Source organism: Lagenorhynchus albirostris, chromosome 1 (assembly GCF_949774975.1).
Source record: "Lagenorhynchus albirostris chromosome 1, mLagAlb1.1, whole genome shotgun sequence".
Taxonomy (NCBI): domain Eukaryota; kingdom Metazoa; phylum Chordata; class Mammalia; order Artiodactyla; family Delphinidae; genus Lagenorhynchus; species Lagenorhynchus albirostris.
Genome location: NC_083095.1, coordinates 141163548 through 141181791, shown reverse-complemented (window position 1 = coordinate 141181791; position 18244 = coordinate 141163548). Strand labels below are relative to the sequence as shown.

The window sequence follows — 18244 nt, the reverse complement described above, 5'->3', positions numbered from 1 at the left end:
TAGCCAGCAGCCTGGGGCTTGGCCAAAAAGACATGCGGTTTCCCAAAAATACAAGAACTCCTCTCCCTGCCTGAGCCCAGGAAAGGAGGGGAGTTGCAGAGGGTCTCTCCAGTGTCCTGCAATTTCACTAGGCTGGCAGGAGAAGTTCCCTGACCCGTGGCCAGAGGGCGCCCTGCTCCAACAGACCCAGCCCCTGCCCTCCTGCACGTCTGCCTGCCTGGCCCAGCCTCCATGGCCTGCAGAGAAATGGATGGCCCTCTGAGAAGAGTTTGTGGGCTTGATGAGTTTACTTTACCAAGTATTCCCAAGTATGATCCCATCTGGGGAAGAAGGAATCCTTGTGGCTGTGTGTGGACGTATGTAAATACAGACACTGAAGCTGCTGGGGCAGACAGAGGCCCAAAGGAGCCCTGGTGTGCCTGGGGGGCCAGCTGAAGGGGAGTCAGGGCAAACTTTCTTCTCTGAACTTCTCGGAACTTTCTAATCGAAATTTTGCATTCTTTGTGTTCTAGAAAAATTTTTAAATGTAATTTTGCTTTTCTGCGTATGCCACAGGCTTGTGAAGAGTATTTCCTGTGTGTGTGTACGTGTGGGTGTGGGTGGTATGTGTGTGGTGTGGGTGTGTATGGTGTCAGTGTGCATGTGCATGTGGGGATGTGTGTGTGTGCATGTGGGTGGGTAGGTGTGGGGGTGTATGTGGTGTGTGGTATGGCTATGTGTGTGGGTGCCTGTGTATGCATGGGGTGGGGTGGTGCACACGTGTGTGTGTGGTGTGGGGGTGTGGTATGTGTCATGTGGGTTTGTATGTGTGAGTGCGCTCACATGCTTTGCTTTCATTTCTAGCATGTGGCCCAGGTGCAGGCCCAAGTAGAACCCTGTGTCCACTCTGGGGATTTGCACGGGGTGAGGGTCAGCAGCACATCAGGAGCAGGCCAAAGAGTGGAGGGGAAGTCTGGAAACCCAAAAACTTTTCCTGTGAGAGTGTCTCGATACAAGCAGCTTCTGGGACTGTGAAGTCTCCACAGCCCTCACAGCTGGGACCTACTAATCCTTGTACTATTCTCAGCTAAATATCTCAGAGCTTCTCAGCCAAACATCTCAGAGCTTCTCAGCCACCAAAGGCTGCAGGGAGCACATCTGCAGTTCACCCCCACAAACACGGTTCCATAAAGAACAGCCTGCCCCCTTACATGACAGCCACCGAGGAATCTCAGGGCCACTGGGGGCTCTTGGAACCCCAGGCTCTGCTTGGCTTCCCTCATTCCAGAGCTGTAGGTTGAGAGCCAAGAAACACAAGACCCAAAGCCACATGAATTGCTGTGGATTCTGAGAGGTAGGTGGGTGCAGGCAGCCAGGGATCCTCCACAGAACCAAGTGGCCCTCTGAACTCCACTTAACCCTGAACGCGCCTCTTTAGCCCAGCCACAGTGGGAAGGGCAGGGGCTTCCCCATGTCATGTGGTCGGGCTCACTGGTGGGCCTGTGAGGACCTGCCCCACGGAAGTGAGGAAAGGAAGAAGGCACTGGAGAGGCCTGGCCATGGCTGTCTGCACAGTTAGACTGTGGCTGGGACAGAGTGGGAAGGAAAGCCAATGAGTGGTCTGTCCCACTGTGTTTTCCAAAGATCGACAGTATCTCCCATCTCTGTGCTTTACTGCAATTGGCCTTCACATTCTTCTTATCAAGGTGGGGGGCGGGTATGCCCGACTCCCTTGAATCTGGGGAGCCTGTGACTTGCTTGTAACCAATGGAATGATGTTGTGTGACCTCCAAATCTCACAGTGTGAAGCTGCTCATTCACCTCTGGAGCCCTAAGCCACCAGGTAAGCGTCTATGACGAGGCCACCTTCTTGTAAGGAAGCCCAAGCCCCACGGAGATGCCATGTGTATGCTCTCTGACCAACAGCCCCAGCTGAGGTCCCAGTCAACAATCAGCATCATGTGAGGGAAACAAGAGGGAGGTTGTCTTCAGATGATTCCAGCTGTCTGGTCACCCTCAGTCGTCACCTGAGGCCTCAGACATTACAGGGTGGAGGCAAGCCAGCCTGCTGTGCCCTGTCCAAATTCTGGACCATAGAACTATGAGTATAGGAAGCTGGCTGTATGCTACTAAGTGTGGGGTGACTCGGTATGCAACAATAGAAACAATACAGTTGGCCAAGGAAAGTGTCCTGAAAGCGGTGTCAACCACCCCTCCTCCCCTTTCCCTTTCACAGATGCTGCCAGGACCTGAGAGGCCACCAGTCCTTTGGAGAGCTGGCCCCTCTTTAGCAGATAATGACCCAGGCTCAGGGCCATGGGAACTGTCTCCTACAGGGCAGCTTTACCGTGAGCGCCCATGGCCCAGGGAACCAAAGTGAGCAGGCCCTGCCAGGCAGAGCTGGCCTGCATCTTCCCAAGCCCAAGGAAGGCACTGGTGGCTGAGAGCTGGCTGTTCACACTGGCTGAGTTCCAGGACTGGATTTGCTGGCCTGTGCTCAGTGTTTCTGAGCCTGATGCGTGAATGGAGCTCAAGTCATGAGTTACTGCAGCAACCAAGTCCTCAGGATGGGTGGGAGCAAATCACTGCTGCTGTGGAAAGGTGAAGTGGGATGGGGAGCAGGCCTTCTCTTTTTTTTTTTTTTTTTTTTTTTTGCGGTACGCGGGCCTCTCACTGCTGTGGCCTCTCCCGTTGCGGAGCACAGGCTCCGGACGCGCAGGCTCAGCAGCCATGGCTCACGGGCCCAACCGCTCCGCGGCATGTAGGATCTTCCCAGACCGGGACATGAACCCATGTCTCCTGCATCAGCAGGCGGACTCTCAACCACTGCGCCACCAGGGAAGCCCCAGGCCTTCTCTTTGCCCCTTGTTCCTGGCCTAGGCTCGGCTCTCCTCTCCAGACTGCTTGAGAGTGGATGGATGGGCAGAGGTTTCCAGGAAATTGTAGGACAGCAGGTCCCTGTGGTTGTAGACGTGGGACTGGGCAGCGGGATGGACAGCCTGGGCAAGCACTCCTAGATCCAGGGGCCAAGGGGTCAGCAGCAAACAGGGCCCTGGGCGGTCAGCAGCCACCATCGTTTGCCATCAGATGATCTGCTCCCGGGCAAGAGACCCTGGGAATCCTGCAACACAGATTGCTCTATTCTCCCTGCTGCAATGCCCACCAAGGGGCTAAGCGCAGGAGAGAGGCCCTGAGGTATGGGTTTGGCCTCCCAGAAAGTGCAGCCGGAAGCAAGTTTGACCTTCTCCAACCCCATTGTGCACCTGGGAAACAAAGACCCAGAGGAGCGGCCAACCCAGAATGTGTTGTCACCAGGGGCAACCTGGACACAGTTCTCCCAAGCCTGAGAAAAGTTGTTGTTCATCACCGTGGGGGTCGGTGTTTGTTTTGTTTTGATTTTTTAAAAGCCTGAACCAAATCAGCTTTTTAAAATGCTGCTCCAGGATTCAGTACTTAGAGACGGCCTGAAGGGGCAGCTCTAGGCAGAGTCGACAGCATTCTGGCAGAAACCCTGGCAGCTGTCCAGACACCCTGCCTGAGACCAAGGCGTCCTGTGGGTATTTGTCTATTTTGTTCAATCAGCAACTCTCATGGAGGAATGAAGCTAAAAGATCAGGTTTTTTGCCCATGATGCAACGTAGTTCTCCTCTGAAAAGTTAGAAATCTTAACATGGAGGGGGTCATTTGTCATGATTCCATGTTGTCGCACACATTCAATTAATTGTTACATTAGACCAAAAAGCAGCACTAATCCAGCTATGTGGGACATGACTCCAGACTTCTTTGTAAGGAATGGAGATAATTATGGCAGAATTCCAGCCTCCCTTATTTCAAAATAATCAAGTCAGCAGAGGCCTGGCCGGAGGTTCCTTCCACTCATTAGTCCTGAGCATCTAGATGGGGCAAACCAACCAGGGATTACCACCTTCTTTTAACTCCCAAGTGCCCACTGTGGCACTGGGCATAGGCAGCTATCTCCCCAGGCCCTCACCCACCCTCAGGGGGCTGCACTGCCTTCCTCAGACCCCACATTTCTTCCTGTTGCATATTGTGCAAACAAGAAAACTGAAGCCCACAGAACACTCTGTCACATAAATCGCAGCAATATTTTTCTGAATCTGTCTCCTAGAGTAATGGAAATATAAACAAATGGGACCTAATTACACTTAAAAGCTTTTGCACAGCAAAGGAAACCATGAACAAAACGAAAACACAATCTATGGACTGGGAGAAAATATTTGCAAATGATGCTACTAACAAGAAATTAATTTCCAAAACATAAAAACAGCTCATTCAGCTTAATATTAAAAAATAAGCAACCCAGTCAAAAAATGGGCAGAAGACCTAAGTATACATTTCTCCAAAGAATACATACAGATGGCCAACAGGTGCATGAAAGGATGCTCAATATTGCTAATTATTAGATAAATACAAATCAAAACGACAATGAGGTATCACCCCACACCAGTCAGAATGGCAATTACTAAAAAGTCTACAAATAATAAATGCTGGAAAGTGTGTGGAAAAAAGGGAACCCTCATGCACTGTTGCTGAGAATGTAAACTGGTGCAGCCACTATGGAGAAGAGTATCTCCATACTCGTTAAAAAACTAAAAATAGAGTTACCATGTGATGCTACAATCCCACTCCTGGGCGTGTATCCAGAGGAAACTCTAATGCAAAAAGATACATGCACCCCAATGTTCATAGCATCACTATTTACAATAGCCAAGACATGGAAGCAACCTAAATGTCCATCAACAGATGAATGGATAAAGAAGCTGTGGTGTGTGTGTGTGTGTGTGTGTGTGTGTATGTGTGTGTGTGTGTGTGTGTGTGTATATATATATATATATATATATATATACACACACACACACACACACACAATGGAATACTACCCAGGCCTAAAAAAGAGTGAAATAATGCCATTTGCAGCAATGTGGATGGATGTAGGGATTATCATATTAAGTGAAATAAGTCAGACAGAAAAAGACAAATATTATATGATATCTATTTGTCCAATCTAAAAAAATTATACAAATGAACTTATTTACAAAACAAATATACTCACAGACATAGAAAACAAACTTATGGTTACCAAAGGTGTGGGGTAAACAACAAGGATGTACTATACAACAAGGATGGGGTAAACAACAAGGATGTACTATACAACAAGGATGGGGTAAACAACAAGGATGTACAGGGAACTATACTCAATATCTTGAGTATATATCTTGATATACTCAATATCTTGAGCCTATAGTGTAAAAGGATCTGAAAAAGGATATGTGTGTATGTATATGTATAACTGAATCACTTTGCTGTACATTTGAAACTAACACAACACTGTAAATTAACTATACTTCAATTAAAAAAGAAAGTAAAAAAAAAGAAAGAAAGAAAGAATGCCAAAGCCCAGAGAGGTTAGGTGGCTTGCCTGTGATCACACAAGGAGTGGTAGGCTCCAAGTCCAGGCCTCTCTCCAAATTCCGCTGGAAGAGAATCCACATGAGAACAGGAATCCTACATTCAGGGCTGAAGGCAAAGGGTCTTTCTCTTGGGATTCAGTAAAGTGATTCAATAAACCTGATTTGGCTGGAACTTCCAAGAATAAAACTAGCCTCTTTCTCCCAATCATGCAGGTCCCTGGCTGTATGAAGACCCTTTCTAAGAGGATGTCATCAGAAACTGCACACTCTCCCTCAGCTGGGACTTGGCATGGCTTCCCCTGCTGGGCAGAGAGAGCAGCTGGGCAGCTGGAAAACTTAGCCACTCTTAGTCTGTCCCCTCAGACTAAATGGTCACACTTCTCAAGAGGACAGCCGGGGTCCACTCGACTTGCACTGGGGCTGACACAGGCTCCGAGGGTGTGGGTGGCTGTCGCAGCCTCTCCTCACCAGGGGAAGCTGTCTGGCATGGACCAAGGCTCCTGACTCGGCTGGGTCACACCACCAAGGCTGGCTCTGGAGCTCAGCTCCACCCTAATGGCCACGGGCCTCAGTGCCAAGGGAAGTGGGACAGATGCAAACTCTCTGGTCCTCAGGAGTGGGGCCAGAATTGGCAGCTGCCCTGAGATGAGTATTTATGGGATGCGAGCTCATTCATTCCAGGGCAGGGTACTGCTGAGGCACAAGGGCAGAAAGTGGGATCAGGAAGTGTTCTGGGGGCCCCTTCTCCTGCTCCCAGACTGCCCAGAACTGGCCTGCTCCAGCTGGAACAGCTCTTGGTTGAAGTGCTGAGAGCCCAGTCCAACTGAATATTGCACACATTTCCTCTGAAGCACATAGATTCTACATTTCAGCTGAAGCTCTGAAGGCACCTAAACTCACCCACACTGCGGTTGTAAAGTATCAGGGGTAGCTGGGATGCAGAGCAGAATTTTGGAAAGAGCCACTGATGTCTTTTGAGTCTTCTCTCTACTCCCCAGAGGGGAAGAAGAGCAGAGGGTGCGTCACCCTTCACCTCAAATCTCACGAGCAGAGCCCTGAGAGGACCCATTAGAATCCTCTTATTGTCCCCCTGCAATGTAGAGCATACAGTGAGTCAGTGTCCATGTGATTGGACCAGCACGCTCCTCTGATGGCAGAGTCAGGGCGAGCACAGACTACACTCCAAAGCCACTCCAAAGGTTAAGTACCGTGGGCCAAAATGCTAGAGAAAAGCTGGAGGTTCCAGCCCTCTGGAAATGTGCTCACCCAGGTCAAGAGCCCTCAGCAGAGCCTTCCCTGGTGAATGTGGGGTGGGGTCCCTGAAGAACTCAATGCCCAGAAAAAAGACTCCTTTAAAAAATGCTGCCGGGGCTTCCCTGGTGGCGCAGTGGTTGAGGGTCCGCCTGCCGATGCAGGGGACGCGGGTTCGTGCCCCGGTCCGGGAAGATCCCACATGCCGCGGAGCGGCTGGGCCCGTGAGCCATGGCCGCTGAGCCTGCGCGTCCGGAGCCTGTGCTCCGCAACGGGAGAGGCCACAACAGTGAGAGGCCCGCGTACCGCAAAAAAAAAAAAAAAAAAATGCTGCCCATGTGAGATCACAATGGTGGTACGTCCAAGCAATATCTTTGTGGCGGCCCAGCTCTCTTCTCCCTCTCTGCTCTTGGACCAGGAACTTAGGGCCTGAGCAAGTTCGGGGGGAGGGGAGAGAAAACACCAATGACACCCCTTCCTCTGCTCTGGGTTTCCTGTGAACACCACCAGGAACAGGTGATGCATCACCCAACACAGAGAGAGAGGCAGACACCTGGGACGACTGAGGACATCTGGGCAGAGGATGTGGAAAGGGCTGAGGGCTTGGCTCGTGTCAGGGCTTTGGGTGTCCAAGAAGTGGGACTCTGCTCTAGATGGGGGTTTCCAGGAAGCGGGAAACATTCTGCAACTAGGTGTCTGAGAAATGATAAATGCTGTGTGCAGGGGTGCAGCCTAGATGGAGGTGAGGAAGCAAGTCGCTGATTTGAACCCAGAGAGAAGGACGTGTGCTGTTCTGTGGTTTGCAGCTTGACTTTGTGTCTATGCTTAGACAAGATTTTCAAGTGGCCTCAGTCTGTTACACTTCATCATGGCCTCGGGGACATCTCACCTGGTGTTGGTGCCCATGAGGTTTTTTGTGTCTGTGGGATACCTGGACCAAGCTGGGAGCAACAGGCCAGCTCCCACCAACACGCCAGGGGCCGGGCCATCTCCTGGACTCCTGGGGCTGCGTTTCTCTTTCTTGGTGAAGACATCAGTTCTCAGCACTGCCTGCACTGATAGCTCATCTCTGCTCCAGCCACACCAACCTTCCTGTGTCTTGGACACACCTCCCCCCTCCCCACCTACCTATCTTCCAGAACTCAGTTGTCACTCCTCCAAGTCTCCAGGATAAGCTGTCCAACACCATGCCTGTCTCCTACCACTGGTGCCACTGTGCATTTATTCCTGTGGGCCTCTCACTATATCTGTCCCCTCTTAGACTATAAACTCCACCAGAGATGGAACTTTTTCTCTTTTGTTTCACCATTGTATTCCCAGAACTTATGTCAGTGCCTGGCACTTAATAACTCCTGGAGCCATCATCTTCAAACCATAAAGCCCAGAACATTCTCCCCAGTAGGACACAGAGAAGTTGGACTCCAGAGTAATATTCCCCAACCCCACAAATTATGTTTGAACATTTGAAAGATCCTCTGATAAATTTAAAGCATGCACTACCATTATTTTACAAAAGAGGTTTGAAATTGAAAATCCAGGCCAATTATGCCAGAACAGGAGGTTTTGCTTGGAAATAGCTGTCTGCTTTGAACACTAATTAGGATATTGATTTCTTGGCCAGCATTAAGGAATTAAGCTCTTTTCAAAGCCCCACATGCTAATAGGAACTGAGGAGACATGCTCAATCAATTCCAAATTAAAGGCAGCTTCACTTTGAATCCCTTTTGGGGTTGCCAACAAATATCAAAACCCAGTGAGCAAGTGGCAACATGGCAACACTCCACCCCTTAGCACATGTACTTGCAAGGGTGGCTCCCTTTCAAGGTTTCAGGAAACCAACATTGTAGTTATCATAAAAGTAGAAGAGGATGTGCAGATATCCCAACCTTTTGAAAACATGTAGTTTTTTCCTATTATAATCCAGAAGGCCTGGGTTATCCATCTGTATTCTGGCTTTATTTCCAGAATCTGTGCCTTCAGAGTAACCTTGTGTACAAGCTCAGGACTCACTCCCTCAATACCCAGAATCAAATAGCAGTCCCTGATGGAGTGGCACACATCTCCCTACCAGAGCCTGTTTGAGATAAGACCAGCAGGCATCCAAGCTTCAAAGGGAAAAACCCTCCTCTGAGGTGGCCTCTGCCACCCCGTTCTCAGACGCCTAGATGAGGAAACTCTTTTAAAGCTCCAGATACACCAGAAAGTAACGCTTAAGACCCACTCCAAAGATCAGACAGATACCCCAGGAGGCAACCAAGCATCCTGAGAGAAGAGCTGTGACATTCGGGCTTGGGTGATAAGGTACATTTCCTCATGGGCAGAGTATCTCCTGGAGAGCACCCCTTACCACACAAACCCCTAAAGAGTCAACTACCACCACCTTTGACCCTTACTAGGTGGGGCCCCTCCCCTGAGGGTAGCTGACAGACCCTCCTGCCAGAGGCTGCCTGGTTGGTGGTTTGCCTGAAGCCAGGTGGCTTGTGCCAAAGTATCCCACTCTTGACCAACAAATGTTTGTTGTCTATCATCTGATTCCACTTTGATGAAAGTCAGCAAGGGGCAGGGACACTTTCTGTTTCACCAGGAAGCCCTAGAGTAGCATTCCACAGAAATGTCCCATGTTCTTGGCTGGCCCAGCATCGTGATCATATGTCACAGCTGGACGACTCGGGGAAGCCAACTCATATGATTAAATTCAGAACTGCCAAATGATTCCTTCACACTGAGGGGTGCTCTTTTCAAGGGGTTGAAATTAATTGATTCCCCAGAAGGATTTCTGGCTGGAATTCCCAGAAAACCAAGTCATAGGAATGGCGCCTGGTGTGCATGTGTGCTGTGAGCACAGGGGTGGGGAGTCGTGAGGGGTCCTGCCTCCAGACAAAGGTAGGGCCCTGAGAAGGTTGGGTCCCAATCAAGCATCACCCCCTTGGACCTGATGGATAAATCCAGACAAGTACTCACTCCCTCCACTTCCTCCTTCCAAGTTTGTGTTTGGTACTGACCCTCCCCCTTAAATAAAATATGACATGTAACAGTAATATATACAACAGACAAAAGCAGTGGTTTCTAGGTATAAATATATTTTATGTATTTAGATGTATAACTGTGATGAGACCGGATGAAAATTATTAACCCCCCCGGGGGTTGCACAACCTTCATGCTCCCCAACTCTCACACAAGGGCCAAATCCAAGAAGGTAGATTTTCAAAATAGAAGAAAAAGAAAGCAATGAGGGTGGGAGGATGTGCTCCACAGTTGATGCCACTTGTCAGGGGACATTGATGTGGCCGGAGTTCACAGTGAGGGGAGAGGTGGGGAAGGGACCGAGGTGGGGGCATGAGGAGCTGGGAAAGCAGGAGTTTCCCTGGGATCTCAGTGTTAGCAAGTGAGAATGCTTATGGAAATTTGAGGCAAAATCACTATGGACCAAATACTTAAATGTTTTGGAAAGATGTAAATAAAACTGGAAATTACCAAATGCATTGTGTTTCTTAAAGTATGACACGGCTTTGGGCCTGGATGCAGTTAAAAATTGAAGGCTATGGTTGATGGTTTTTTAGGGGTTTTTGGTGGGGGGGGTTATATAGACTATTAAGGAAATTCTGATTCACAGACAATCAGTTGCAAATGGTGATCGACATTAATAATTTTGTCACAGAGATGGGAAAAGTTTTACTTTAAGGTTTACACTAAATCAAGTTAGCCTAGCAGCACAGTCAATGTGTTGGTGGGCACTGATGTATAAGCAGTTGGTCACATTGAATAAATGTGTGTGAGTGTGTGATGAAGAGAGAGAGAGAGGTGGGAGGTTTTCAGGACAATTTGCAAATAGCTAGAAATAAATGAAATTCCAGTCAAACATTTGGGAAATCTCTCACAGATCTTCATACGTGCAACCATGTCTCGCAGGCTGCTGCTCCTTCCACTAAACCTTCAACTCCTCCTCCTAACTCATCATCCTTTCCCCATATTGCCTCCTCCAGCTGAAATGGCTGATCTCAAACTGATAGACAAAGCTGGACTTCACATCAATTTAGTCACCCACACCTGGTTTGCAGATTTTAATAATACAATTTTCAAGGACTGTATTAATTTCCTGGGGCTGCCACAATAATTGCTACAAACTGGATAGCTTAAAACAGCAGGAATTTATTCTGTCAGTTCCGGAGCCAGAAGTCCCACCTTGAGGTGTTGCAGGGCCATGTTCACCTCTGGAGGTTCTAGGGGAGATCTTGTTCCTTGCCTCTTTCAGTTCTGGTGGCTCCATGGCCCCCATCTCTGCCTCCATGACCATGTGAGCTTCTCCTCTGTGTGTCTGGGTCTCCTATTCTGTCTCATATGGACACTTGTCATTGATTTAGGGCCCGTCCAGGTAATCCAGGATGATTTCATCTCAAGACCCCTAACTTAATTACATCTATGAAGACCTTTTTCCCAAATAAGACAATACTCACAGGTTTCTAGGGATTTGGATGTAGACATATATTTGGGGAACCACCATTCAACTCAGTACAGGGGACAACCTTTCTCCCCTTCATTACCACATGTGTGAGAAGCAATTCACACATTGCCGGGCACTCAAAAAGTACTCGATCAAAAGTGGCTAATATTAGGGAGGGTGGGAGGGAGGGAGATGCAAGAGGGAAGAGATATGGGGACATATATATATGTATAACTGATTCATTTTGTTATAAAGCAGAAACTAACACACCATTGTAAAGCAATTATACTCCAATAAAGGTGTTTAAAAAAAAGTGGCTAATATTACTTGTACCCACAATGCCCCATCCCCCACCACCTCCACCCCTCCTCCCACCACCCTCACCCCACCCCAACCCCTCCCCAGTGTTGCTTTACTCTCACTCCATATCTTCAACGTGGGCCAAAAGGTATTCAGGAAGTTGATTGTCTTCTGATTGGCTGACTACACTTTAGCACATGGCTATTTTTCAAGACAAGTCTCATCACTTAATTTCAATTACCAGCTGGCTAATTTGCTAAATATCAATATTAGCCAAATGACATAGTCATTGTCCATTTGCAGACACTCAGTATGACATCTCAACATCAGAACTCCCTTCCCTTGATACACATCAGACTTGTGCCAGAACCAGACTCGGGAGCCATGAGCCTATCGTGCTGCTTTTTCTGACTCTGCCCCCTTTGGAAATGCTGGGTCCCTGCTGGGGCAGCATGACTGGAGGAAATAGCTTGGAGGCTGGGCATGGAACCTCCTCCCTGGCCTTCTCAAAGCCTCTCCTCCTCTGACACTAGGAAGGACAATATTCATGACATAACTTTTTTTAAAGATTTTTTGATGACAATTTTTTAAAGTCTTCATTGAATTTGTTACAATATTGTTTCCGTTTTATGTTTTGGTGTTTTGGCCACCAGGCATGTGGGATCCCATCTCCCCCACCAGAGACTGAACCCTCACCCCTTACGTTGGAAGGTGAAATCTTAAACACTGGACCACCAGGGTAGTCCCATGACATAATTTTTTAAAAGAAAGAAGCACACCCATGTTGACAGCAACATTATTCACAATAGCTAAAAAGTAGAACAATCCAAGTGTCCACTGACAAATGAAAGAATAAAAAAATGTAATATATTCATATAATGGAATATTATTCAGTCTTAAAAAGGAAGGAAATGCTGACACATGCTGCAACATGGATGAACCCCATCCCTCTCTCCTCTCATAGACAAAAGGCTCAGAACACAGAGAAATCCCCTCAGATCTGACCCATCCGAGAGAAAGCAGCAAAGATGAAGCTGGGGCCCCAGTTGTGCTGCCAAGATGGAGGCCCCAAAGCCTGCTCCCAACCTCTGGTCCAGCACCAGCCTCCGGTCCTCTTTCCCTGCTCCTGCTGCCAGTGGACCCTGACGCCCACCCTTACCAGATGTTGCACTGCCCTCCCTCCCAGCCCCCACAGGTATAGGAGCTATACACCCTGCACCAGGGCTCTGACTTCACAACTGGGAGCTGAAAGAAGCTTCTTCACTTCCCCCAGAGCAGGAGGCCTGTGAGGAAGTACCCACCATACCCCAAGGGATGTGGGTGCCCTGTCTCTGTGAGTTCCAGGGAACTGAGCCAATTCAGAGGAGGCCCCTGGGATGTTTGTTTGTATTCCAGGCTCCAGCCAACCATCAGTGTCCTGCAGTAGGGACTAAAGGCAGTGTAGGGACAGCCAGGCCTGTCCTGGAAGTGAAGCCCACTGTGCCCTGTTCGTGGGGACTGCTCAGACCTTCTTCCAGTTGGGACAAAAGTGTATGGGCCCAGGGGAGGAGCCCACCTAAAGCCCAGGCCCCAGGGCCCAGAATCCCCATCCAACTCTCAAGGGTCTGCACAAGCCTCTGCTGGCCCGTCCTCTCTAGGGAGGCCACACCACTGATGGTGCATGCTCAGGGCACACACAGGAGCTGGAATGATCCTGATCCTATAGACTCGGGGCTGCTCACAGTGTCAGGTGGAACCTGGGGTATAAGGAGAGGACAGGCTAGAGCTGGGCAGCAGGGCTCTCCTCACCACCACATTCTCCTGCAGAACTTATAATGCGGTAAAATTCTTAATTTGAACCAGCCTTTTCATGTCATTGCAAAAATATATTTACTAAGATAAGAGGGGAAAAAATATTAGAAATAGCGTTAAGTTACAATTTGTAAATATTTTTGCATATCTTTTGTGGGTGTCCCTTTGTACCCTTGCCTTGGGGTCCAAATATATTAGGGGAGGGGAGCCCAGGTCACCGGGGGGAGGACGCAATGTAGAGTAAGCATCTCACTGCAGAACCAGCTCCACCTTTTTTCTGGTGACCGTGGGCATGTCATCAACACTCTTGTGGCTCAGGTTTGTCATCTGGAGATTTTCAAGGCTATTGGGAGAACTCAGTGGGATAAAACAAATTCAAGAGTCATTTATTCAGAGCCATGGGGTGAGATGGTAGAGAGAGAGGCAAAGGGCTGGGTGCCTGAGTGGCAGGCTGGCCATCATTCCAGGAAGAGGTGGGGGGCTACAGAGAAAGGGTGGGGGTGTCAGCTGAATCTGGAGACAGTGGGTTTGTAGAGGCCAGACAAGGGCAGTTGGAAAATAAAAGGTGGTGATCTGCTCAAAAGTCGTATGCGCAGTAAGGAGGGCCAGAGAGAAAGGAGGCTGGACCACAGGGGTCTGGGCAGAGAGGGAGCCTGGAGGGGAAAATGAGAGCAGGAGGGGGCCTGGGGACACTTCTCTTGTACAGGATTATCGCAGTGGCTCCAGGGGCTTCTGCTGTGGAGCAAAGGGGCCTCATGGCGGGGGGCAACAAGACTTTACAACAAGCTGCCCTCTACTCCCCTTTCCCCCATCCCCGACTGGGATCCCAGGCCCTCACCTTCCTGCCTGGGTCCATTCAGGAGGCATTGATCTGGCTGCAGGGTCCCAGACCAACCTTCCCTCCCTTCCTTCCACCTCTACCTCTGCAGCTCTGGAAAAGTCACTCTGTTGTCTTCAAGAGTCCCTGGCAAGGCAGATGTGGAAGAAGTGGAGCCTCCCAGGTCTTCTGGGAAGAGGCAGAGGGGAACCTCGGCCATAGCCTGCTTAAGGCCCAGATTGACGCCCCCAGGTGACTGCAGAATTCTAAACAACATCCCTGGAAGCCTGTGGATTGCCCAATCTAATCTATTTTACAAGCAAGTGCTTCTGGCCCTTAGGGTCCCTGCACAGCACCTGACGTGCGTACCATATTTGGAGCAATTCCCCACTTGGGTGAACTCGCTGGGGCATTTTCCCTTCTAAGTAATGAATCCTGCTGGGGCAGCTGCGGGGTGTGCAACCTAATGCTATCTTGGAAGGATGGAGGGAGAAAAGTGGTATGCACCCCATGGTGGGATCCTTCCCCTCCCCAAGCCCATCCTCTCACGGACTGTCATTAAGGAGTTCATCAGCATCCCCATGACCCACACTCTAATTCTGAAGAAAAGAGAATTTCAGCCTGTCCACTGTGAGGGCTGGGGGTAAGTTTTCCACTTCAAACTTTCAAATATCCCCTGCATTCCTTGCAAAGTTTCCAGTTTTTGTTCATGTCATATTATTCTTTGCGTGGTTTTGTTGACTGAATAACAAACCATACTTTAATTTGGTGCCTTTATGAAACTTTTCATATTTATATATCAATTCACAAATCAGAAAAAATACTTTGTCAGATAAGGATGTCATTTATTTGTTCTGAAAACTTGATCCCTTTTCTCCTCTCTCTCTCTCCATACACACACACACACACACACACACACACACACACACACACACACACACATTTACACATGATGAGTGTGGTAAGTTATCCCGCCTCCATTTTAAATTCTGATGTGGGGTTTCCTGTTACCCACAATGCTTCTCTCCCATCCATTCCCCCAAAAGAGGTTGGTCCCAGCTAGTGAGTGCTGAAAGAATGGAACCACTCCAGCAAGAGCCTGCATGAGCTGACAAAGCACAGTATCCTCTCTGGGGGAGTTAGTGAGTTGGACAGAGGGAGGGGCCTGGCAGGGGCACAGCCTGGGCAGAGAAAGGCACAGAGATGTGGCTGATTTAGAGCACCCTGCACATGCGTGTGTGTGTGTGTGTTGATGTGGGGAGGGATTACAAGTTCTTTGGTGTTACTAGAGAGTAAACTGTAAGAAATAACTAGTGGAAAATGAGCAACTAGTTGCTAGAAGTCAGGCCACACCAGGGCAAGTGGACGTCCTCTTGAAGTGCTGCTGTCACCATCATTCTACACACAGATCACCTGGGGAGCGAGACCAAGATGTCAGTCCCCAGGCCCGGCTCTCAGACCCAGGGTGACACAGGAGTGTGCTTGTTTAAAAGCACCCAGATGACTCTGAAGCGGAGGTCTGGCTGGAGGCAGGAGGCCAGGTGCTGGAGGCGTCTAGATCAGGGTCTGAACCAAACTATTGGTTGGAGTTGAAAGTTGGGGTGGATTCAGACTGGGTTTTTTTTTAATGATCTTTTTGTTAAATTGAGGTAAAACATGCATATAGTAAAATGCATATATGGAAATAGAAGACACATTTGCAAGGTCTTGGTGAGGGATTTGGGTACATGTATGTTGGGGAGTTGGTGGGGTGATTAAGAAACTAACTTCGAGGTTGAATGCTGGAACTACTGGAGTCTGAGCAGACTCTCGGTGAGGAGATGGTTCCCTCTGATTGGGGCAAGTTGAGTTTGAGATGCCTGGGGGTCACTGGAGTGAAGATGGCCAGCCATCCCCTTCCAAGTGAGGGGTGCACACTGCCTTATGGTTGGGTCCATTCCAGAACCTGCTGGACTCCAAAATACCTTCCTAGAGCAGCTGCACCAGAGTTGTGCAGGGCCCGCCTGCTGGTGTGAATCAAGTTTGGGATACAATTCTTGAATAAAATATTATAGGAAGAAGACGGTCCTCAGTGCTGTGTGCTGGGTAGAGGCCACTCAGCATTGTGCTTAAGAAGCCCTAAAAATGCCTCTTCTGCTTTACCCAGTGACTCCAGTCAAAGTAGTTCATCATAAGGAAATACTCCAAAATTTTTTAAAAAGGCACATGCAGGGAAAGGTTCACTGGAGTGTTATCTATGCCAGGCAAAACTGGAAACCATGTAAATGTCTAGCTGCAATAGACAGTAAAGTAAACATGATGTATCAGTTTGAGGTCACAATAAGGAAAAGCACAAAATGGAAGCATAGAAAAATGGAAACAGTGATATGGGAATACTGGTATTGCTGTTGCTTTTTTTCCTTCTTTCAATGTTTACTGAACAAGTGTCATTATGACAATGACAAAAATGTTTGAGTCACTTATTATCTTCATGACAGATTGTGACATTGCTTATGCAATTTTTAGAAATTGTTGCAGTGCTTCCAGCCAGAGGAAGTCAGGAGTCAAGACACTAGTTGCCTTAGTCCCAGAAAACAGCATTGGTGGTAACAACACAGGACCTATTGCTTCATAAAATAGCAAGAAGAGTCCAACCACCTGCTGAAAAGCATGTTGGAAATCACAGTGATAGCACACCAACATCCGGAGAGGCTTGGAGAGAGTTTTTGTTTGTTTGTTTGTTTTTTATAAATTTAATTAATTAATTAATTAATTTTTTTGGCTGCATTGGGTCTTCATTCCTGCACATGGGCTTTCTCTAGTTGCTGCAAGCAGGGGCTACTCTTCACTGCGGTACGCGGGCTTCTCTTTGCAGTGGCTTCTATTGTCGCAGAGCACAGGCTCTAGGCGTGCAGTCTTCAGTAGTTGTGGCACATGGGTTCAGTAGTTGTGGCTTGCAGGCTCCAGACAGTAGGCCCAGTAGTTGTTGCACACGTGCCCAGTTGCTCCATGGCATGTGGGATCCTCCCGGGCCAGGGCTCAAACCCCTGTCCCCTGCACTGGCAGGCGGACTTAACCACTGCACCACCAGGGAAGTCCCACTGGGGACAGTTTTAAACTTGCTCTTCCTTCCTTCCTCCCTCTCTCCCTCTCTCTCTCTCTCTCTCTCTCTCTCTCTCTCTCTCTCTCTCTCTTTCTTTCTCCTTCTTCTCTCATTTTCTCTCTCCCTCCCTCCTTCCCTTCCTTCCTCCCTCCTTTCATTTTTTTTCTTTCCTTCTAACCAGGACTTTCCAAAATTCCTCTCACAAAAATAATCCACCGAGACCTTCAAGATGGCAGAAGAGTAAGACATGGATCACCTTCCTCCCCATAAATACATCAAAAATACATCTACAAGTGGAACAACTCCTACAGAACACCTACTGAACACTAGCAGAATACCTCAGACTTCCCAAAAGGCAAGAAAATCCCCATGTACTTGGGTAGGGCAAAAGAAAAAAGAAAAAACAGAGACAAAAGAATAGGGATGGGACTCGCACCTCTGGGAGGGAGCTGTGAAGGAGGAAAGGTTTCCACACACTAGGAAGGTGGGCAGGAGGGAAGCTTCAGAGCCATGAAGGAGAGCGCAGCAAGAGGGGAAAGCAGCGAGATTCCCGCACAGAGGATTGGTGCCAACCATCACTCACCAGCCTGAGATGCTCATCTGCTCACCCAGCGGGACACGGGTGGGGGCTGGGAGCTGAGGCTCAGGCTTCAGTGGTCAGACCCCAGGGAGAGGACTGGGGTTGGCTGGGTGAACACAGCCTGAAGGGAGCTAGTGTGCCACAGCTAGCCAGGAGAGAGTCCAGGAAAAAGTCTGGACCAGCTGGAGAGGCAAGAGACCTTTGTTTTGAGGTGCGTGAGGAGAGGGGATTCCTTTCCAGTGTGCCCACAGAAGGCAGAGCACCACCCAAGCAAGCTCCAGAGACAGGCATGAGCCACAGCTATCAGCTCGGATACCAGAGGCGGGCATGAACCGCTAATGCTGCAGCTGCTGCCACCGAGAATCCTGTGTGCAAGTGCAGGTCACTATCCACAACCCCCCAGGAGCCTGTACAGCATGCCACTGCCAGGATCCTGTGATCCAGGGACAACTTCCCCGGGAGAACACACGGCACACCTAGGCTGTTGCAACGTTACGCCAGCCTCTGTCACTGCAGGCTCGCCCACATTCCAATTATGACAACTGTACCCTTCCTTCCACCCCGCCTGAGT

General features: G+C 49.0%; 1 protein-coding gene across 1 annotated transcript in view; it reads left to right on the top strand.

The window, feature by feature from the left end:
* LRRK1 (leucine rich repeat kinase 1) overlaps positions 1-14627 on the top strand; it is a 166792-nt gene extending 152165 nt beyond the window's left edge. The window contains exon 35 of the mRNA XM_060155428.1: positions 14124-14627. Within this exon, the coding sequence (XP_060011411.1) occupies positions 14124-14436 (313 nt within the window). The 3' untranslated portion in view covers positions 14437-14627. The remainder of the gene's footprint in view (positions 1-14123) is intronic.
* The last annotated feature ends 3617 nt before the right edge of the window (positions 14628-18244 follow it).